Genomic DNA, 23,546 nt, shown 5'->3' on the forward strand with positions numbered 1-23,546 from the left:
CAGCAAGAAAGGAACAGAAGTGGGGCCTCATCCTTCGATTTTCAACACAAGAGAAAACGAGGAATTGTTCTTCAGCAAGTAAGTACATTTACTATTAACTTAATATGGGATAGCTTGGTAGACCTAGTGACCAACAACCTGACTGCTTTTTAAAGAAACATACCGTCACTCTTACCTCCAAGATGCATACTTTCGCCCCAAAGGGCCTTCAGGGGGTCTCTTATTCCAACATACTTGGAGAATCATCATCAGAGTTACGGCCCATTATTTTAAGTTTCCTAGGTGGTAGGAAATATTAATTTTGTAGGCTGAATTTGAGTTTTCCACAACCAGCAAAATTCTGATGAATAAGTGAATCCAAGCTAATCCTGACTAAAAATGGAGTGTGGCTGATAAAACAATCCAGTTTGGCTGAAAAACTGGCTCAACGAGGGGTCCCAGACATTTCCCTGGTAGCACTAAACTGTCTCTGGTGGCAATCTGAGAGGATCACATAAGAGCACAGCTTTCATTTTTATTCCTAAAGTTTAATATATTTACTAAAAAAAACCAAATCCGCTTCCTCACATTATAGTACATAATATAAATAAGTAATGTTTTCAGCATGTCTTTTCTCTTCCTTTTTTACTGACACTTTTCCGTTGATTGAGATCCTCTACCCCTTTAAGACATATTCTTTGTGTAGAAGTATTCAAAAATGGAAACACTTCTTTTTGTTGTTAATATATTAAGAAAGAAGTAGTTTCGTGACTTAAGTACTGCCTTGGACAAAATACGCCCTTCCTGGTGCTCTGTGTTCTCGGTATGTTCTGAAGAGTCCAAGCTTTCATGGCTGGGCTTGCTGATATCCAGGGCCCTTATAGTTAGTTCTCTGTGTTTCTAGCAGTCTTCATCATCCCTTCTGGCATTGGGAGAGCGGTGGTTGGTCCTTGGAACATGCATGCACAGGCAGGGTCACTTCCGCAGAGGTCCGCCAATTTTTGCTTTTCCCTAGAGATTGTGCCGTGACTTAGAGGTTGCTCAGATGACGATCCCTGACTCATTTCAGGCGGCCAACTAACAGGTTTTACAACCCATGGTGGGCCAGTCTTCCTTCCTGGGTGACTTTTATTTTTTCCTTTTCAGGTTGTGGAAATAAATCCATAATATTTTATATTTAGGAGTTTGGACACCCAGGTACAGCATCCAGCCTCTCCTCAGTGTGTTTTGCAAACACTGCGAGAGAACCCTCTGTGTGGGGCAATTGAATTGTCTTCTGCCTTGCCTGGTGTAAGCTGTGAGGTGCCCGAGTCTCATCTGGCTTGAAATTGTTTGCTTTTGTCTTCCATCCTCATCAGCAGAAGCCATGGATCACACGCTGAAGTGGGGAATCCCATCCAAGCGCCCATACCTCAAGCTCTTTCAGCTCCTGGTGCTGGCTGGTCTTTTTTACTTCTGTTCAGGTAAGCAACCTCCAGGAACCTGACTGAGTCCACTGCTTCAGGGTTTAGAGAGAGGAAATGGTGTTCTCTGTGCTGCCTCCTTCTGTGAGACGGAAGGGACCTTCAGGGTATTTCAGTTCATTTTAGGGCTGAGAAAACAGGTCCAGAGAGGTTAAAGGACCTGCCCTTGATCACACAGCAAGCCAGTGGCCAAGTTAGCTCAAGAACACAGACCTTAAAGGAAAGGTGGGGCGGCATTATTTTAACAAAGCCAAAAGCTGATTCAGAAGGACAGCTTCGAGTTGTGATCTCTTCCACTAGGTGCTTGTTTACATTTTGTGAAACGCTAAGGCACTGGCCTTGGGCTCTGGTTCCCAAACTACATTTCTATGAGACAACACAGCTAAAGTCTTCTGCTTCTAAAACTAAACAGTGATGATCTTCTTTCCAAGTTGAAGGGGGAAAAGAAAGTATTGATAGTTGTAACATACAATCTTCTTAATATTAAAATTTTCTCAATATTTATTTTTATGCTTTAGGTGCTGATGCCCTTTGTCAACACAGGCATCTGACATTAAGTAGTATCAGATTTAGCACAAATCATATTTTGAGTTGTTTTTAACTTACTATATAGGTATTTCAGGTGTGTCCTACAAAGAATATTTTGATTTCTGGAGGCTTTTGCTCCATCTCAGGTGCTGGACTTGGGGGGCTGCTGGGAAGGGTGGTGCTGGTCCTGCTGACAGGGTGGCTCTGACTTATTTTTTTAAAGTCAGAACAAATAAAAGATCTGCTTTGGGGGCTTCCCTAGTGGCACAGTGGTTGAGAGTCCGCCTGCCGATGCAGGGGACGTGGGTTCATGCCCCGGTCCGGTAAGATCCCACATGCCGCAGAGCGGCTGGGCCCGTGAGCCATGGCCACTGAGCCTGTGCGTCCAGAGCCTGTGCTCCGCAATGGGAGAGGCCACAACAGTGAGAGACCTGAGTACCACAAAAAAAAAAAAAGATCTGCTTTGTGCTGAGCAGCGTACTACCTAGTTTCATCAAAACAAAGAAGAGCCTTTGCCTCCTGCAGCGTTTCCTAATCTGCAAAGAGCTGAACATCAAAGGGCCTTGTCTTGGTTGCCTTGGTAAGCGTTGGTTACTTAAAACTGCAGCCATCACCCAGAATGACTAAGGTGTGAGGGAGGGCACTGGAGGGAAGGGATTACTGTGACTCTGGTATTTGTACATTGTCTGTCCTGAGCTGTAAAACTTGCTATTTTACACTGCTGCTGAACCAAGAGAACCATGAGTCAAGTTTCACATCAGATTTTTTATATCTTACGGACAGTATTATTTCCAACAGTTACAATTTTCTTCTGGGTAGTCGGGGGCAGCACTCCCAATCTAGAGTCTTCTGGGGAATCTTAATGAGTTTTAAAAGATGTAGAAGGAAATGTACAGGCTTCCTAGAAATGTGGTATGTGTGCATGCATGCGTGCAAGCGTGTCTGTGTGTGTGTGTGTGTGTGTGTGAGAGAGAGAGAGAGAGATGAAAGGGGGTGAGGAGAGAGAAAGAAACAATAAAAAAGAGAGAAAGTATAAAAAGAAAATTAAAACCAAGGCTATAACAATTATACCAGAAAAATTAGGGACAAATGGAAGGAAATAAACTTTGAGCTAAAGAAAGATATTTAGGAAAGTACCTTGTTCTACAGCTACATTCAGATTTTATTGTTGGTATACTGAGTCAACAAAGGAATCCATGAGTTTCTTTTGTCTGAACACCTACTGTGTATCAGGTGGGCCTTAAAAACTGAGCCTGGGATTCCTGCCCTCAAAGAGATGCATGTTAGTTGGAGAAGGCAAAACAAACCCACAAGCAAGTGAAGAGCAGTGAAGTGACTGGCCCCGACTGTAAGCGCCCCAGACCTGGGAAAGCTGGGACCAGGGTGGGCTGCGGCAGCGGGGCAGGCTTTAAGGTGAAGGACGCCGAAGGTAAGGATGAGTCAGGGGTGAGTAAGGATGAGTCAGGTTTATTCTTTTGTTTAATCATTTATGAATTCAACAAACACTGAGCATCTCTTATGTACAAGACACTTTTCTTGGTCCTGGGGACAAGTTGTGAGCAAAATTGACTTGGCTTTTGCCTTCATGGAATTTACAGTCATTAGGAAGAAGATGAAGATTAATCAATCATTCAAATGAATGTATGACCGAGAAACTCTCTGTTTCTCTGCCAGAGGGGACAGTGGTGAGAGTGATCTGGGTGAAGGTGGAAGGAGCAGCATGTGAGGGACACACAGGAGCAAGGAAGTGTAGGTGGGCAGTGTTGGGGCAGCAGGGAGACAGGGACCAGGCTCCATAGGGCTTGAAGGCCAGGGATCTGAATGTTATTTGGAGGCACTGGGAAGCCATAGAAGGATTTGAAGCAGGGGAGTGACACGGTCTATATCAGTGCTGCTGACACTTTAATTATACATGCCAATCACCTGGGGGTCTTGTTAAAAAGCAGTTTCTAGCACAGGGGATTTTTTTTTTTAATTGGAGTATAGTTGCTTAACAACGTTGTATTAGTTTCAGATGTACATCAAAATGATTCAGTTATACACATCCACTCTTTTTCAAGTTCTTTTCCCATTTAGGTTATTACAGAATGTTGAGCAGAGTTCCATGTAGCACAGGGGATTTTTAGAGCAGCAAAAATACTCAGTATGATACTGTAATGGTAGATACATGTTGTTACACATTTGTCAAAACCCATAAGATGTACAGCGCCAAGACTGATCTCTGGTGTAAACTGGACTTTGGGTGATAGTGATGTGTCAGTGTAGCTTCATCGACTGTCACAAACGTACCACTCTGGCGCGGGATATCGGTGGTGGGGAGGCTGTGCCCATGCAGGGGCGGCGGTATACGGGTACTCTCTGTACTTTACGTTTATTTTGCTGCGAACCTAAAACTGTTCTAAAAGGTAAAGTCTGTATATATTTTTTAAAATGTAGTTTCTGCTTAGGTGGGCCTGGGGACGGGCCTGCATTTCTGTATTTCTAACAAGCAGCCAGGTGATGCTGATACCGCTGGTCCACAGACCTTTAGCTTTAGTAGTAAAGCTCTAAATGATATATATATTTTTAAAATGGTGTTGCTGAAGCATAAAGAATGGCTTGTAGGGCAGCCATAGGGACTGCCAAAACCATTTAGTAGCTTATAGTACTTGATGATAGCGTCGATGAAAAGAATGGGATTGGAGGGAGATGGAGGGATTGGAGAATGTGTATGACGTAGAACTGGTGAGGATTTGCCAGACTGAAGTGCAGGTGTGGATTGGGCATGGCCTGTGGGAGACAAGACTGGACAAAGAGAGTGGAGTACAATCACGGAGGACTTTGTTCAGGGCAGGGGATTTGCACACTAGCCCCTCCTTTCCTCTCCTGTGTAGGAGAGCTGCACTTCCCCCTGACACCCCATCCATTGCTGCCCAGGACAGGGGACCTCTCTTTCCTGCACAGGGTGGGACCAGCAGGGCTCCTCTCCACTTCTAGTTTGGTTTGTGGAGGCAGAAACACTGGACTCATGTGCTCCAGAGACTGGTGGTTGTCTAACATGGGCAGCTTTTCCTCAGAGCTGGGGTCCTCTCAGGGAGACACAGCTCTCAGGGGAGGGGAGAGGCCTTGGGTAGGAGTAGCCAGGGATGCAGGATAGGTGTTGGCCTGGAATTCTGTGGCATGAGAAACACTGAGCTAGAGGAAAAGAGTGCCCTCAGAGTGCCACTGTGAACAAAGCCTCTTTCTTCCCTCCCACCATGTTCTGTCTGCATGCTGCTGGCCAAGGCATCCTGAAAGCCACGCTTCTTGCTATGACTACTGTGATATCAGCTGTTGAAGTCCCCGAGCATTTTAGACATATACTGTTTAGGGAGACACATAAAAGTAAGGATCAGATTTATAACGAGTGTGTAGGCTGCGCCTATAGAGGAGAGAAAGTTGGCAGCAATGTAAAAATCAGGTGACAAGTCTAAATCTGTCAGCTGCTGGAGAGCAGATACCTCTTAGCCTCCTTGTGTGCCCAGCACCCAGCCTGGGGCCCACACAAGCCCCGTGGATGCTGGTTCACTTAATCAAAAGCACTTAGAAGGGCCCAAAAAGGTCACTTCCTTTGTGTTAAAGGTCACACAGACCATTAACAGTAAGTCTCCAGGTGGTGGGATTACAGGTGACTTTTATGCGTTTCTGTATTTTTCATTCTTTGCAAATTTAATGTGTGCTTCTTCTAGAGTCAGGGAAAACCTTTATTTAAAAAGCACACGAAGGTCCTCAGTGAGATACGTTATGGTACACGGTGATATAAGCTGCTGTGCGCACCTGATTCTTTCTCCTTTAGGAGAAGCGGTGGTGCAGCCCTGCTGACCATTGCTGGGGTTCACCTCTGAGGAAGGGGCATTGTGGCCAGCCCAGTGTCCACACTGCCTTGCTCTAGTTTGGAGGGACTAGGGGATACTCATGGCTTCCTAGATTGGGTTCTTATTTTTTTAAAGCTATACATTAAATTTTATTATTGTATCTCCCAATTGTCCTGTATGGTTTTCTTCCCCCTGCAGTGACATAAAGTTCACTGTTTTAAAGTGTACGATTCCGTGGTTTTTAGTATAATCACAATGTTGTGAAAGCATCACCACTACCTAATTTCAGAACATTTCTATCACTCTAAAAAGAAACTCCATCCCCATTAGCTGTCCCTCTCCATTCCCTCTGCCCTGTCTCCTGGTAGCCACTAATCTAATTTCTGTCTCCGTGAATTTGCCTATTCTGGACATTTCTTCTAAATGGAGTTATATTATATGTGGCCTTTGTGTATGGTTTCTTTCACTGAGCATAATGTTTTCAAGGTTCATCTATGTTGTAGTAAGTATCAGTACTTCATGCCTTTTTTGGTTGAATAATATTCCATTGTAGATTGAGTTTTGAGAGGTACATTATTTGTCTAAAACTAGTGACCTCTATGCTTGTTGGAAAAAAGTTCCCTCTCTTGGGGGTTTATCGGTGGAGAGTTGAAGTGGTCAGGAAGGGCAGGGGTTGGGGACTTGACTCAGTGCAAGTGTCAGCCGGTTACCACAGTGATTCTGGCCACATCCTGGGTGTGATTCAACACATGAGGTGCTGTGTCTGAGAGAAATAGCCCCATGAAAAAAATCTATAGCTTTTTTTTTTCTTCTTTTTTTTTTTTTTTTTTGCGGTACGCGGGCCTCTCACCGCTGTGGCCTCCCCCGTTGCGGAGCACAGGCTCCGGATGCGCAGGCCCAGCGGCCATGGCTCATGGGCCCAGCCGCTCCGCGGCACGTGGGATCCTCCCGGACCGGGACACGAACCCGTGTACCGTGAATCGGCAGGCGGACTCTCAACCACTGCGCCACCAGGGAAGCCCTGTATAGCTTTTACAGTTAATAAAACACTTTACCTCTGGGTGTCATATGACCCCCCCATGGTAATTATGTGAAGTAAGTCAGGGAGATAGTATTATGCCCATTTTGCAGAAATTATACCTTGGCCCAAGGAGTTTAATCAACGTGTTACAGGTTATGATTCTAATGCACAGCGGTGGAAGCAGATTTCATCTCCTAATGCCTAGCCAGGCATTTAGCAAATATTTATGGAGCACCTACTATGGGCCAGGCCCCGTTCTAGGTTCTGCAGATATGGCAACAAGCAAAACAGATAAAGCCCGTGCTCTCATGGCCCCCAAAGTAACTCCAGCTGATATATAGCAGCTGGAGACAAGCTCAAAGAGAAATAAATGAGGGCAAGGGGCTAACAAGTGGCAGGATGGGTGGGGTCAGGGGTTAGATGAGGGTCACCCTCACCACAAGGGGACACCTTCCCTGAAGGAAGCAAGGGACGGGGCTGTGTGGATGTCTGGAGAAGACAATGGTCCGGGTCGTGTGCCTGCACCATGTAAGGTTTTACTTGCATTCCCTCACAGAAACCTCAACTCATGTTATTAGGTAGGTGTTGCTAGGCCAGTTTGTAAAATGGCAAAGCAAGCTCAAAATCCAACTATTTAGGCAGTAATGCTGAGACCTGACTTTCCTCTCTAGAACCACTGAAGCGGACAAAACCCTTCAGAAATCTTTCGACTGTCTTCTTGTAAACGCATGTAGCGGTCCCTGAGTATGGAAGCGAGGTCCTGGTGGGAATTGCCCAGAAGATTTTTGGTTCCTCTTTTCAGTCTGGTTCTTCCTCAGCATCAGCGTCTGGTGAGGGGATCTCACATAGGAACATCGAAGAGCCCATTGATGGTTTGCTGTTGACCTTTAGACAAACACCCACACTTCTCCTCAGATGGCTGGACAAAAACTCCTTAAGAATTATGATTGAAGTTAGCTCACTTTCAGTTAAGATTTATTTTTGCTAATGTCACCACATGTCAAAATGAGTTAGAAATCCTGGATTCTTTTTGGGTGGGAATAAACAGGGCACAGGAAAGACACAGTTATTTAGGACCCCGGAGGAGTGAGCTGCTTTCTATCATGGGGTCTTTCTGGCCCACAGCAAGACCAGGGTTCCATGCGTCTGACATAACCCCCGAGTGAGATGAAAGAGACCAAAAGGTACAAGTTGTGGGTGAGAGGAGGGAGAGAGAGGAAAGGAAACTCTTACGGAAGACCTGCTATGTACTAGGGACTTTTCCATTTATATCATTTTATTTGAATTTAAGTTTACAATGATCCTGAGAGGTAGGCATCATAACATTTTTACAGATGAGGAAACAGGTTAATCAGAAAATGGCTGAGCTGAGACTAGATCCCAAATCAACAGGAATCCATAGTCCATGCACCTTCTACATATCATTTTGCTTTTGTTGTATCTCTTTTTAAAGAGAGTTTGGGTTATTTAGCTATTCTTTGCTCCCCTCAAGTAGACCTTTTCATTTATTTCCCCCTTTTCAGTTATATTCCCTAAATCTAGGGCTGGCAATGTTCAGCACGATTGTCGGAAGAAGGGCCTTCGATCATTCTGAGGTACTTCACACTGCTGTGAAAATATCTACCATCACAATACTCTCTTCCTAAATGCTGCGGTAGGGCCACATCCAGTCTGATGGAGGCAGGTAGAAGAGCTGGTGAGATGGAGAGGTGCTAGTGTCCCATGATCCCACTGCCCAAGGAGAGTGGGCCTGGAAATGAGATCCCTATCCTAGTGAGACATGGGCCTGCCCAGGGGTTCTGTGTGGCTCTGGAGGATACCGGAGGGAAGATGCAACATGGTAGCACTGGGGGGTTTGGGGGGGTGGTCAGTTGTGAAAGCACCAGGGCTTTAGAGGAACTCTGCTTTTAGGTCAAGCACAGCATAGGAAAAGTTAGTATGCCTTCTAAACCAAAAAACCAGAAAATATAGTCTGACAGGGATTTTGGTGCTACTGATGAGTGCTTAGGAAATAACAAAAAGATGGAGTTTGGATGCTGAAATATTGATATTTCTGTGATATGCTGATGGGAAATGGGCAAATGTTTTAAATGGGGACCCTCTAGCAAAACTAGGTTGTAGGGCACCTGTTGTGTGGATTGCAGATAGCCAAGGGAGATAAAGACAAGATATCCATCTGTTTAGGGTAGCTGGAGAGGGCAGAAATTGTCCAGAGGGGTAATGGAGGCCTTGTCAGGTGGGGATGAGGAGAGTCATTTCAGAATGAGGTCATGGGGTCAAGCCAGGCCTGGAAGGAAAAGGACTGTTTCTCAAAGCAAAAGAGCCCAGTGATGGAGCCCAGCTGGGAGCGGGCAGTGCTGGCTTACTTATCCTAGAACTGGGCCTCATATGGGGAAACCAGTAAACAAGGAGAGTGGCCCAAAAAGTTCTCTGCAAAACTGGGGCAGTTTCCTTTCCTGGGCTTAGTTTCCTCATCTGTAAAATAAGACCAGCAAAATGATCAGGGAAATTCCTCCAAAATCTCACATTCCTTAACTATGACTTCCCTATCCCTGTGGGAATAACATTGTCTAACTGGTAGTTGCCACTCACATGCTAGGTCTCCTAAAGTCCTTCTTCTTTTGGGACTAGTGTGCCTTCTCTCTCATTGTCCATGGACAGACAAATGGATAAAGAAAATGTGATATATACATACAACGGAATATTAGTCATTATCATTATATCCTTAAAAAGGAAGGGAATTCTGACACATGTAAAACATGGAGGAACCTTGAGGGCATTATGCTGAGTGGAATACATCAGTCACAAAAAGACAAATACTGTATGATTCCACTTAGATATCTAAAATAGTAAAATTCATAGAAACATAAAGTTGAGTGGTGGTTACCAGGGACTGGCGGGAGGGAGAAAGCGGAGTGGTTTAATGCATACAGAGTTCCAGATTTGCAAGATGGAAAAGTTCTGTTTCACAACAATGTGAATACACTTGATGCTACTGAGCTGCACATTTAAAAATGGTTAAGATGGTTAAATTTATGTTATTTTATTTATTTATTTATTTATTTATTTATTTATTTTTGCGGTACGCGGGCCTCTCACTGTTGTGGCCTCTCCCGTTGCGGAGCACGGGCTCCAGACACTCAGGCTCAGCGGCCATGGCTCACGGGCCCAGCTGCTCCGCGGCATGTGGGATCTTCCAGGACCGGGGCACGAACCCGCGTCCCCTGCATCGGCAGGCGGACTCTCAACCACTGCACCACCAGGGAAGCCCTATGTTATTTTTTAATCACTATTTTTTAAATGGAGAAAAAAAGCACTGGGGACCAAAGAAACCAAAATCAAACTGAACACTCCAATCCTGCTTGGTACTGGATACAACACTCAATTCTGTTACCGTCAACTCCAAATTCTTGCTTGTGCAGGCATCTATATTTAATAGGTATATGATCTTATTCTGTTTGTCTCTCCACAGGCATTATCCAGGTGACCAAAACAGTGAAAGAAGCAGCAATGCTATCCTGTGATTACAACATATCCACTGAAGAACTGAAGAGAGTTCGCATCTACTGGCAAAAGGATAATGAAATGGTGCTGGCTGTCATGTCTGGAAAAGTGACGGTGTGGCCCAGGTACAAGAACCGCACCATCACTGACGTCACCAGTAACCTCTGCATTGTGATCCTGGCTCTGCGCCTGTCAGACAATGGCACCTACACCTGTGTTATTCAGAAGCCTGAGAAAGGGTCTTACAAACTGAAACACCGGACTTCGGTGAAGTTAATGGTCAGAGGTCAGTGGAACTTTCTGATTTTCAGTAAGCCGGCAGACTCTTGATGCCCTTAAAGACATACTCCTATTGATTTAAGTGGAAATTTTACCAAAGAGGGGTGTATCTCACTTCATTTCTTAGGGTTGAGTCTCTAGTTTTACAGTGAACCCTAACGGTTTTCTCAGGATGTCCTGGAAATATCTATTAGTTGCATTTCTTGCACTTTGACAATCTAAGTTCATGACAATCACCCTGGAGCACTATAATGACCTGAAGTATCTTCTGAATCATAAAGGGACACATTTGATTTGATGTAGCTATACTATTAACTGGATTTGATCCAGTAATATATTCTTGTAAAGTATGTTGAAAGGTATAAGAGCAATGCAGGCATAAATACTATGGCTATTGTTCTATTATATTTATTGTATATTTGAAGCTCTCCTCTAATGGTCATTCCTACAAAATTAGATGTTAGAGAACTGTGAAGGGCAGGGTAGGAAGAAGCCGTGACTTAACCACAGGTAATACTGCTAGAGGATACTAATATATTCTGAGCCCTCATTGAGAAGTGGCAGCCCTGGGCCATTCCCTCATACTTGAAATTCAAACACATTTCTTTTTCTTCCTGGGCACTTGAGGCTTTAGTGGAAAGGCTCAAACCTTTTAATAAAAGATAATAATTAACCTTGATATCAGTTAACTTAAGTGGATCCTTAGTGAAGTCTTCACTGTTCTTCCCTGCTTTTGGTCTTCAGTTATATTGAATCTTTAGCTGTAACATCCAGATCATACCTAAAGCTTAGGAGGTAAGCCAAATTCACATGGGATTATCTTGAACTTCACTCTGTGTATTCCCTAACCATGGAGAGAGCGAATGATCATATGGTGGTGAGATATGAGGGGTTCTGAGAAGCCCACCTCCTCCAAAATTCAGACCTGCGTCGATTCCTGGAATTCCCACTATTATAGCCTCTCCTGCTAATTTCAGCTTTTTTTCCCCACAAGATCCCTGTTAAAGATAAAAATGTGTTCCCTGGGGGAGATGGCACCACAGACATATTAGCCTGTGTTAGTTAATTACATTAGATACATAGTTAGTTCTCTAACAGAATATCCAGACAGAAGTAGACTTAGAACATGTACTTTTTTTTTTTTTTTTTTTTGCGGTACGCGGGCCTCTCACTGTTGTGGCCTCTCCCGTTGCGGAGCACAGGCTCCAGACGCGCAGGCTCAGCGGCCATGGCTCACCGGCCCAGCCGCTCCGCGGCATGTGGGACCCTCCTGGACCGGGGCACGAACCCGTGTCCCCTGCATCGGCAGGCGGACTCTCAACCACTGCGCCACCAGGGAAGCCCCTAGAACATGTACATTTTGATAGAAAGATAAAGAAGAAAATCCAAGGAGAAGAGGCAGAGTTTCAGGGAGGGCAGGCCCTAGCAGCAGGTTATCGTAGGAGACCAAGGACAGCTAAAGCGGTAGCATGGGAGCGCTGAGGGCCTCAAAAAGGAGAGTGGAGCACCAAAATCAGGTAAGGGAAGACGAAAATGGAAAGTCTACTTGCTTAATTAGACACAGAACCAATTCTGGTATTTCCAATCGAGTCAGTTAGAACAGTGCTTCCCAAATGATAAGGTGCTTATGACCTGGGGATGTTGTTAAAATGCAGATTCAAAGGCAGCAGGTCTGGCACTTCTAACAAGCTCCCTGGTGAGGCCTGTGCTGCTGCTGAGGATCGCAGTTTGAGAAGCAAGGCCAAGGTGACCAACTGTCCCATTCTGCCCAGGACTGAGGGGTTTCCTTGGACATGAGATTTTCAGTGCTAATACTGAGAAAGGCTAACTGGGACAAGTTGCTTTCTCTATATTTGCTAAATGATATAATAGCAGCATAATATCAATGGATGAAAGCCTTCATTAAGCAGCACATTTGAGGAGCTCGCTATACTAGTTAACATATTAACTAGGTTAATGGATTTTTACCTTTCTAAAGCATATGCACCTTTTCCTTTCCTAATAAGATATTCTTACCCTACCAATTTGGGTTAATTGATTAAAATGAGAGACACAAGAATAATTCTTTGATGGTTCACAGTCTTGCAAAGCCTTAGGAGCTGTTACTCTAAACAGATCACCTTATAGAAGGGATAGGAGACAGAGCTTAGGCTGTTCTAAGCCCAGCCAGACCTTGAAAAGATGGTTTTTAATATGATCCTTGGTATTAGTGGCATTCTTGTGGCTAAATGTTTCTTAGAAAAGCAAAGTGCAGAAATGAACATGAATCATAATTAGGATATGAGTTACTTGGATTTGTTATTCCAAGTTATAACATGACATACTGATGTTATGAAAAAGAAACAGAATATTCTTGTTGTTAGCTACCAGTGTAATTATTTGATCTTATAGGAAAAATTAAAGGAGTAAAAAATAATAATGTCAACCAAAAATGGCTTGAGAAAATGTCAAACTTAATTTAGGAACAGGATTAATTCAAAAAAGAAAGGTGACTCTATCCCTAACCAAATCCAAGTTTTTCTTTTTCTTGGTATTTATAGTCACTTGTCATAACTTTGTGCCACCAGGCAGTCCTGGAAGCTTTCACCTGGCAACTTGATTTAAATGAGGGAACTCATTTAAAAGAGGACAAATTTAAGGGCTTCCCTGGTGGCGCAGTGGTTGAGAGTCTGCCTGCAGATGCAGGGCACGCGGGTTCGTGCCCCGGTCCAGGAAGATCCACATGCCGCGGAGCAGCTGGGCCTGTGAGCCATGGCCGCTGAGCCTGCGCGTCCGGAGCCTGTGCTCTGCAATGGGAGAGACCACAACAGTGAGAGGCCCGCGTACCGCAAAAAACAAAAAAAAAAAGAGGACAAATTTAAGACTCACATTAGTCTATTAACTAACTTCCTGTGTGTCAGGCTCTGTTCTATGTGATTTATATTAACGATGTCATTTAATTCTTACAACGCTGGGAGGCAGGTATTATTATCCCCATATTACAGATGAGCAAACTAAGACTAAAAGTGGTTAAGTAATTGGCCCAGTGTTAAAAGGCAAAACTGGTTATAAAACCTGGTCTTGGGACTTCCCTGGTGGTGCAGTGGTTAAGAATCTGCCTGCCAATGTAGGGGACACGGGTTCGAGCCCTGGTCCGGGAAGATCCCACATGCTGTGGAGCAACTAAGCCCGTGCGCCACAACTACTGAGCCTGCGTTCTGGAGCCCGCATGCCACAGCTACTGAAGCCTGCGTGCCTAGGGCCCACGCTCTGCAACAAGAGAAACCACCACAATGAGAAGCCTGTGCCCGGCAACGAAGAGTAGCCCCTGCTTACCGCAACTAGAGAAAGCCCACGCGCAGCAACGAAGACCCAATGCAGCCAAAAATAAACAAATAAAAACAAAACAAAACAAAAAACCTGGTCTTGATGACCACTGTGCTATACTACATCTCTCTGTGAGACTCTGAATTCTGAAAAAAAACTAATATATAAGATGAAGTATGGGGGGATTGGTCCCCCACATTATGCTAAGAAGTATAAATTCTTTAAGCCTAACAATAAGTGAGGAAGAGGTGAGGGGAGTTTTTTCCTGTGTTCTCTGCAGTCATTTCACTATGCTTTGCTTTATTTTACTATCTTATTAAGGGGCAAATACACAAATGAAAGAGTGCCTCAAGTATCTTGGAGGAATATTAGGAAGGTCTCTCTGTCCTCATAAGGCATGTCAGAACAGTAAGGGAATCAGTAAAGTACAGTGGTTGAGATTACAGGCTCAATAGTGTAAAATTTGGACAGAGGTTTATCTGATTAAAGACTACTTTTGAAAAAGTAAGGTAATGCTAAACAAACTTTAGAGTAGTGTTACCTACTTCCCACCTCAGTAGTGTGGGAAGTAGGGAGACAGCAAAGTTAAGACCATACAAGTAGATTTACACAAGTTACTGTCAATATTCTGGTTCTCAGTTTGGATGGTGGGTTCTCAGGTGTTTAGTACAGTATGAATTAATAAATAGATACATAAAAGAGAGCTACTTTGTATACCTCAAAAATTAGGAAGAAAGAGGAGAAAAAGAAGTAAAAGAAAGGAAGGAAAGGAAAGGAAAAGAAAAGAAGGCAGACATATTTTAATCTGCTTGTTTACATCTCTAATACCATGGCATTAGTATTTTTCTGAGAATATGTTTTTCAATATAATCTTATTTTTAATGTTTTAATAAAACAGCAATGTTTGAAGCTCTAAAAAAAAAAGGAAAGAAAAGAAAAGAAGTCAGGGGAAGGGAAAGGTCTGGTATCAGAAAAACTTGAATTCAAATCCCAGTTCTGCTACTTACTGGTTGTGATTTCTCTAGACCTCAATTTGATTATTTATAAAGTGAAACATTGTATTAGGTTAAATCATATGAAATTACTGATATTTGACCTTTTTTGCTCTACAACCTACCTCCTAGGGTTGTTGTAAAGATGAAATGAGATAATGTCCAGACCTAAGAAACATTAACGTGTTGTCTATTATTTTTTTCTTCACCTCTTGCAAATGCAAGTATTGATACCATGTCAGTATTTATTCACATGAACCTACTTCTTTCTTTAATAAGTGCCCTCCTACCTCCTTATGAAGAATTGATATAACCAATTCAAACCAAAATTAGTCTTTGGATTATACATAAATATTAATGACTTATGGGAAGTTGCAAATTATATTTTATTATTCTGATTAAAGATAGGTATTTATTAAAAATATAAACACACACACAAATATGTAATGATATGTACTTACGGCCTTGTTCTTTCTTCAGCTGACTTCCCTGTCCCTAGTATAACTGATCTTGGAAATCCATCTCCTAACAACAGAAGGATAATTTGCTCAACCTCTGGAGGTTTTCCAAAGCCTCACCTTTCCTGGTTGGAAAATGGAGAAGAATTAAATTCTACCAATACAACACTTTCCCAGGATCCTGAAACCGAGCTCTACACGATTAGCAGCGAACTGGATTTCAATATGACAAGCAACCACAGCTTCGTGTGTCTTGTCAAGTATGGAGGCTTAACAGTGTCACAGACCTTCAACTGGCAAAAATGTAAGTGATATTGTTCTGGGAAGTTTCTGCTGTGTAGAGTCTAAAAAGAAAATAACTCAGCCAGATGCATCACAGAATTATGTATATTGACTCTGATAGTATTTTTTTGCAGTATTTTTAGACATGCAAATAAAATGATAATGACAGTATTACTATGACTTATTAAGGTCACTGTACAAGGTTTGACTATAATGTCACTAGACTTATTTTCTTTAATAAACATTCTAAAATTTAGACATCCAAGTAAGTTCTATCCATCAAGTCAACATATTGGGAAGTTATTATAACAATATTGTTGTGATTGAAAGCACTAAGAATTGTCCTCCTTTGGATTTGCTCTCTGGGCTTTGGCACTTTCATTTTGGGGGCCCCCACCCCATGGTCCCATGATGTCAAATCATTGTCTTTTGAGGGTGAATGTACCTTTTAAGAACTACTGGTTCATTTAGAACCAAGTTGGTCATTTTTAACCAAAACCATGACCAAATAGTTTACCCTACATGTAGTAAACTTATAGAAGTTTCTTTCCCCAAGAGGTGAAATCATCTGGAAATATAAAATGGAAAAAGTTGGGCTTTTATAAATTTATGCATATTAAACCCATAATGGGTTATTACAGAAGAACTCAAATACTTGAAATACATTTGTAACTTGTTTGGCTGATTATAAGGAGCACCACCAGGCCTCTCTCAGCCCTAGCCCCACTTATAACAATATGTTTTGTGGCTGCATAGTAAAAAATTACACATCGAGCATAATTTATTATGTGTAGTATGTCTTACATCTTCCTCTTATTTTTGCTTGTAGTAGAGGAGATATTTTAGACGGTCTAGTAGTTCATCTTAGTGAATGATTTACTCTAGATCTTTCTATCTTGAGTGGATTCTTTATTTTCCTCAATAGGTAATGAGATAAAATTTTGACATGATTTTATTAATAGTACAAACTCATCTCTATCATCTTTTATGTATTCTAAAGAATTCATAAAAATGAATTTTGAATCCTATAGTAAAAAGTTTATTAATTCAGCATTCTTGTCACTTTACTGATATATAATTATTTAACCACTTTTAGATTATCATGACTAAGGTAGACAGTATTACACAAATTAGTAACAGCAGCTTCAATTATATTTTATTTTGGACATCATTTATATTTGGAATATGAGTACATATGATACTCTAGGGCAAGGGTTGACAAAAATTTTCAGAAAAGGGCCAGATAGTAAATATTTATTCTTTACAGGTCATTTGGTCTCTGGCAACAACTCAGTTCTGCTGTTATAGCATGAAAGCTGCCATAGAAAAGACAAATGAATGACATAGCTGTGTTTTAACAAAATTTTATTTAAAAAAATAGGTGGGGGGCTTCCCTGGTGGCACAGTGGTTGAGAGTCCGCCTGCCGATGCAGGGGACACGGGTTCGTGCCCCGGTCTGGGAGGATCCCACATGCCGTGGAGCGGCTAGGCCCGTGAGCCATGGCCGCTGAGCCTGCGCGTCCGGAGCCTGTGCTCCGCAACGGGAGAGGCCACAACAGTGAGAGGCCCGCGTACCACAAAGATTAAAAAAAAAAAAAATTAAATAAATAAATAAATAAATAGGTGGTAAGCCAGGTTTGGCCTGTGCATGGTAGTTTGTTAACTTATAGGAAATAGAATGTAGTCCTTTATATAAAAGGATGGAGCTATTATTTAAAGATGATTTAGACTGCCCAGCTTTATCATCTTTTCCCTAGTTTGCCTTCTCTCAATTCTTCCTTCATGCTAAGGATGAGCAGTATCCCTTTTCACGATAATTGAAAACACTAGTTCTTTGTCCTATTTGGTCCACATTCACAATGACTAATGGAGAGATGATTAACAGTATGTGTTTAATCATTCTTTCTTTCATTCAGTTTTTATTAAGTAGTTATCACATACCAAGCATCTTGCTAGGCACCAGTGTTGTCTTTGTGGTCAGAGAGCTTTAAATACTTCAGATCTCATGAACTGGATGGCAAGTATCATTTAGAGTCAAAAGCAAATAATGCATTTGTGGGGGAGGTCAAGGGGTGACTGCATAAACAAACGTAAATTAGGTGTATAGTCGATAGGAATAGTTATGTCAATGTGAATAAACCTTTACTATTTAAATACCCACTCTTTACCCCAAATTTATTAATTAAACAGATTGGGTCTATGGCTCTTTTAGCCTGGGCCGGCCCAATTTGTTAACCCTTGATGTACTGGAAGATATATGTGTGTGTGTGGAAGGGGTCAATCAGAGTCCCACTCAGGCTGTCTAATGAGCTATATGTGCAGATGTCGTCACACAACTATGTACTTGGGATTTTGGGTCTGCCCTGGGGTGCCTTACCAGGTTCCTAATAGGTATCACGACAGAGCACATTTGCTGCTACTGGTTCCCCTTTCTGTCTCTTTAAACACATACCTTCTTTCCAGGCTGAGTGAGGCTTGAGGATGGATGAGGAGTGACCTCTGAGAGGAAGCCAGGAGTGAGTTGGAATTTGTGAAACATCTAGACTCCCAGGATAATAGCAAGAGCTTCTTTGTTATTTGGGGTGTCATTCTGGTCTGCAGAGGCCAACTCTGTTAATCACTCGATGTCTCCACCCAATCTGGTGTTTTAGAGAATAATAAAAAAACGACTTTCCCTAGTCTCTAAGTAGTAGGTTCTCTATGGTCAAATGTGCATTTTATAATGATCACTGTGGCGGAATGTGTAGGAATTATTAAAGCCTAGAAAACCAGAGGCAAAGAGACCAATATAAAGGCGACTAAGTTGGAGATCAGAAAAACCTGAACGAAGGCAGTTGCTGCAGGAGATTTGGAGAAAAGGAATCAGTTGCAGGGATTTTCTCAATACAGCATAGAAAGTCAGTGGGAGCTACTGGGCAGTGAGCACAAAGGTAAGCCTCCCCTTTTATTTGGGTCACTGATGGTGCTGCCATTCACTGAAATGGGAGAATGCGGGTGGTAGATATGCTTTGGAAAGAATACATGGACACTGAATTCAATTTTAGTCAGGTGGAGATGCTGGCATCCAACCATTAGTCAACGGCTGGAAATACAAATTTGGGGCTCAGAAATGAGATCAGAAATATGGTATACAGATTTAGAAATCAGCTGGTGTTTCCAAACTTGGGTGTGGATGAGATCACCCCATGATTACCGGGGCCAGTGAGAGGAGAATGGGATCACAGATGGAGCCATGGGGAACAACGGTAGTTAAAGGACAAGAAGAGGAAGAAGAGCCTACAAAGAAAACTGAGTCACAAACAGAAACTGAAGAATGTGGTGTCATAGACGTCCCAGGAGGAAAAGTGTCAACTGGGCCGAATGCTGATGAGAAGTCCAATAAGCTAAAGCCCGAAATTTATCCCCAAGACTTGTAATCAGAAAAATGAGAAACGGTACTTTAGTAAATGCTCAATATTTATTTGTAAGCCATTCTGGAGAAATCAGAAGAGGATGAGCTGCTAATATTCCTTTTGTGTCCCTGCCCTTCTCTAGACGTTGCTAACTATTCCTCAAAGGGGTTGAAAATAAATGGTGTAGCTGCTGCTCCTGAGCGGGAGGGACTGACAGCAGTACCGCATACACCTTTCTACTCCCACCCGCATCCTTCCTAGTGTGCCCTGTCTTTTCTCTGTTCCCTGTGCTCTACAGCTGATAGCCAGTTTGTAGAGCTCTCCTTCAGGATGATCCTACCTACTACCAAGCCATATCCATGCTTGGTTCTTTGCTGGGTCTCTTCTATTCTTCCAGAAGCTCTAGGCTGTATGATGAAAAATGTGTATCTGATAATGAATGCAAAGTGGCTTCTGTAGCTTTAGGCAGCTACTGTAAGGGGTGTGTTTGTGTGTGTGTGTGTTAAAGAGGACACCCTAAAAGGGAGAAGGCATGACAGAGCTGGAGAAGGAAAAATAAGGTATCTCTAGAACACAATATCAATTATTAGTAGCAATACATAGTAATATCAGCTATAGAAATGAGGTAGGAAGACAAGATAGCTTTTAAAGGCTTTCCTGAGAATCTTTTTTTATGCCAACTTAACTCAGTAAATGCAAAAGTTCAAATTTTCTTTTTCACATTTAATATCTGACATCTGGTATTAGTTGCTCACAAGTACGTGTCTGATGAAAGAGTTATGCAAGAAAAATGCTGGAAGCTGCATTTTGGAGAGCTGACCAGGCAAAAAAGTGAAAAATGCTTTACAGTTGTGTCAATATAAGGGGCACAGAATGGGTATCAGGCAGTTGGAAACACATTAGAGCTGACACTATTCTTTTCCTTCAGCAGCCAAACCAGCCCCTTCTGCTAATCAGCTCCTGCTCTGGGCCATTATTATCCCAGTCTCAGCATGTGGGATTTCTGTGATCATTGCAGTAACACTAACATGCCTGTCCTGCAGTAAGTAATATTGTACTATCACAACGATCTCAATTCCTGGACACCCAAACTCTACCAGTATGGGTCAGCACCTCTCCAAGGTTTTAGCCTATTTTACTCTCACTTTTGGACCAAATCTATGGAAACTTTAGTGTCTCCTTTACTTGTCTCAGCAAGTTCTGTTCATTCACTGGACAGATATTTCTTGGACACCTGCTATGTGCCTGGCACTCTACTAGGCACTGGAGTTACAAAGATGAGAGATCATTGCCCTCAAGACACATTCTAGTTTAGTCCTTTCATTTTTCCCCCAAATGTATAATATTTTCTTGGAGACACTGAGGCTTGCTAACTAAATTGAAAACATATCTGATACAAAGTGATAGTCTAATCTTTGATTTGGAATTGGAGGAAAGGCAGAATGACAAGGTTTAAGGGTAGGAATCATTTTCTTAGAGGAGGGTAAGATGCACTAAAGAGATGTAGTTGAGTAACTATATGGCCACAGGTGATTTTACCAATTCTCAATTCTTCAGAATTTATTTTTGGATGAAAGATCAGGAGTGAGGAAAGAAGAAATATCTAGGATTTTTTTCCCTATGAATCTAAATTTTTGGCTTTACACATATGCTACCCTCAATCTGTAATTAAATGAAGAGGAACTGCTAGGCCAGTGCTAAGGCTATAGTCACCATGAAGGAACACCAACCTTTCTTGGAGTAGAAATCTTGTACACTGAGCAAAGAAAATTGGAAGACCAACATCTGCTGATTTCCCCAACTTTCAGCACAAAAAAATGTCAAGGCTCGAGGAAGTGACTAGAGACTCTTTCCTATGAACATCCTACCCCATGGGTAGGATAAAGAGGTCTGGTGGGCTCAAGGATGTTTCTAATACAGACTGTGAACCTCTCTAGTTCAGAGTTTTTCATCCTTAGTACGATTGACTTTGGGAGCTGTAGAATTCTTTGTTTTAGGGGGCTGATCTGTGCATTGTAGGATGTTTAGCAGCATCCCTAGCCCCCACTCACTATATGCCGATAGCACCTCTTGCCCCTGTTGTGACAGCCAAAGATGTCTCTAGACATTGCACAGGTTCCTGGGGGGTGATGGTGGTGGTGGTTGTGGAAATCACCCCTGGTTGAGAACCACTCCTCTAGTTCTAAGCCAGTTGAAGTTTTGCTGAAATACATGGGCGTGATTTAAGGGAAACTTACGTACCTAGATTTTTATTGCTTGTGCTTTGTCTTCAAGGACATGCTGCAAGATGGAGAGAGAGGAGGAGGAATCAGGAGAGCATGGAAATGGGAAGGATTTCCCCATCTACATAGGATCTGTGGAAGAACTGGGCTGACCAGAACACCTCGAGGTATCTTCTCTACCAGTGTGGGATATGTGAGATCTTGTGCTCGTGAACACAGAGTTTTCTTCCTCTCAGTACCAAATTTAAGATCTTTTACTACTACCACCACCTTTTCAAAATCCACATTCAGTGTACTCTAAACAGATGGTTGGCACCTCTCTCCTTTCTCCCCACATAAAATTTGCTTCTTGTAACCTCTTCCTTTGCCGTGCCATTCTGCCATCTTGAAATGTTCCCCTCTTGTCAGTCAACTCAGTGTCTTTCAGTATCTGTCAAACACGTGTACTATTCCTGGGCTATCTCCTTATTCTGATCACTCCTTTTTCCCTGTATCCCTCAGTACTGTTGGACACAGACTGGGGTCACTCTGTACTAATTCAGTAACATCTCATTGATCTGTCTGCCTCTTACTAACAGAGTCATCTCCCACTGACCCAATTATGGAGCCGAATTTCATAAAGAATTACCTCTCCGTGTCATTTTCTCACTTAAAAACTCAGAAGAGACCCCAGGGTCTACAGGAAAAGTTTCAGAACTTTTTATTTTCCACATTCCAGCTGATCTCTTCGGTCTAAACATCTTCAGTTGTTTCTGTTGTTCTTCACACGGCAGTTTCCAAAAGCTCCATGTGAACACACTAAATGTCAATAAATGGTGTCCGAAACTTTAGATTTGATCTGATTCTACATATGGTGGGGTAGTTACTATTCATCCAAGGATGTTAAGGAAGCCTAAACACAGCATCAGCTTTTGTGAATCACACTATTAGTTTATATCAATTTTGTGCTATCCTAAAATCCCCAGGTCTTTTCAGGTAAGAGAAACATTGAGACATTAGGATCCAAAAGACTGACATCGGGACCAGGGTAAACCACTATAAATCAGTCTCCATAAACAGTTTAGTTTTGACTTGTGAAGGTTAGGGTAACAGCGGCATTAAAAAACGAGATTCTGCAGAGTTACCTTTAAAAAGAAAGTAAGTGAACTATAATACCTGAGACTTACATAACAGGTTATGTTTTACAAACGCATTATTTCATTTCGCCATATAAAAATCTCTATGAGCACGATCTTTCTATCTCCGTTTTATGGGAGAGAAACCCAAGGCTGCCAGAGGTAAAGTGATCTGCCTGAAGTCAGACAAATAAGGAGGAAAACCAGGACCCAAACTCGACATCAAGCTCAGGTTCCTTTCACAGCAGCATAGCAGCCTATGCATATTTTCCGCACAGCAGTCTCTCAGCTTCCTATCCTGCTTTCTTTTCATTTCAACTTCTTGCTCATTCTCCAAGATGCCCTTCCCAGGATGTTCCCCTCAGTTCTGCAGTTACCTAGCATTTCCCTGACTTTCCTTCCATCTTAAAAGTTTTCTTCTCAGTCAGCTGATCCTTCATAATGAAGCCAGGAACCCAGTCTCCTTCACAAGTATTCTGTGGCCATCTTGCCCAGTTCAAGCAGTTCTGCCCAACCACTAGAGCAGTGCTCTCTCTAGCACGTCACTCTGCACCCTGGGTTTATTTTCATGTGCTGTGTCTTATATCCTTTACCAAATTGTAGGCTTACTGAGAAGAGCAAGCATGCCTGGTACACCTTTGTTTGCCCCACACATACGTGAGTGAGTGCCTTGATCTCTAATGTTTGGTTGGTTCGTGATAGCTGGTGCTTAATATTTGCCTGATATTTCACGTAGTAAAAATTGTCAGACTTGTCCTAAATTCTCTCATAATTTAGACTTGCCTTTATGTTCTTTAGCCATCAAGATTAATATCTACAATGTTACCTCAAACTGGGAATACCCTTGTGATAAAAAATATAAACATTTTTAATGTTTTCTTCAGGTCCCACATCCATCTGAGATCGACCTCTTCTTGGAGCTTCCTCAAATGGCCAGGATTATCCCACCTCGACCTTCATGTATCTGTTCTCTAGGAGCCTCTTCAGTCCAGTGGCTTTGCTGGAAGTGACTAGAGGAGTATGATCGGGACAGAAGTAGCTATGGTGACCCTGGCCAACGATTTGGAAACACAGAATTCTTTAGGCCTGGAAGAGACATTAGTGAATACTCTTACTAATGACAAGGACATCGAAGTCCTGGAAGGTGACTTGAATTGTAAAGGCCAGGGCCA

At 42.5% G+C, this 23,546-nt stretch overlaps 1 protein-coding gene across 1 annotated transcript; it reads left to right on the plus strand.

Annotated features, from left to right (window-relative positions):
* The first annotated feature begins 1,053 nt into the window (after positions 1–1,053).
* On the plus strand, positions 1,054–22,739 carry CD80 (CD80 molecule). Its single transcript, XM_079922030.1, has 5 exons — positions 1,054–1,442; positions 10,297–10,614; positions 15,386–15,667; positions 19,966–20,079; positions 21,312–22,739. Exons 1-5 carry the CDS (start codon positions 1,346–1,348, stop codon positions 21,386–21,388), a joined length of 888 nt encoding a protein of 295 aa, XP_079778156.1. The 5' UTR covers positions 1,054–1,345; the 3' UTR covers positions 21,389–22,739.
* The last annotated feature ends 807 nt before the right edge of the window (positions 22,740–23,546 follow it).

Source organism: Stenella coeruleoalba (genome assembly GCF_951394435.1).
Source record: "Stenella coeruleoalba genome assembly, chromosome: 5".
NCBI lineage: Eukaryota > Metazoa > Chordata > Mammalia > Artiodactyla > Delphinidae > Stenella > Stenella coeruleoalba.

Bases quoted from the DNA above. Each gene is read 5' to 3' on its own strand.
- CD80 (XM_079922030.1), top strand. From the start codon at position 1,346: ATGGATCACACGCTGAAGTGGGGAATCCCATCCAAGCGCCCATACCTC. The intron at 1,443-10,296 runs GTAAGCAACCTC...GTCTCTCCACAG, and splicing joins TCTTTTTTACTTCTGTTCAG to GCATTATCCAGGTGACCAAA. The intron at 15,668-19,965 runs GTAAGTGATATT...CTTTTCCTTCAG, and splicing joins GACCTTCAACTGGCAAAAAT to CAGCCAAACCAGCCCCTTCT.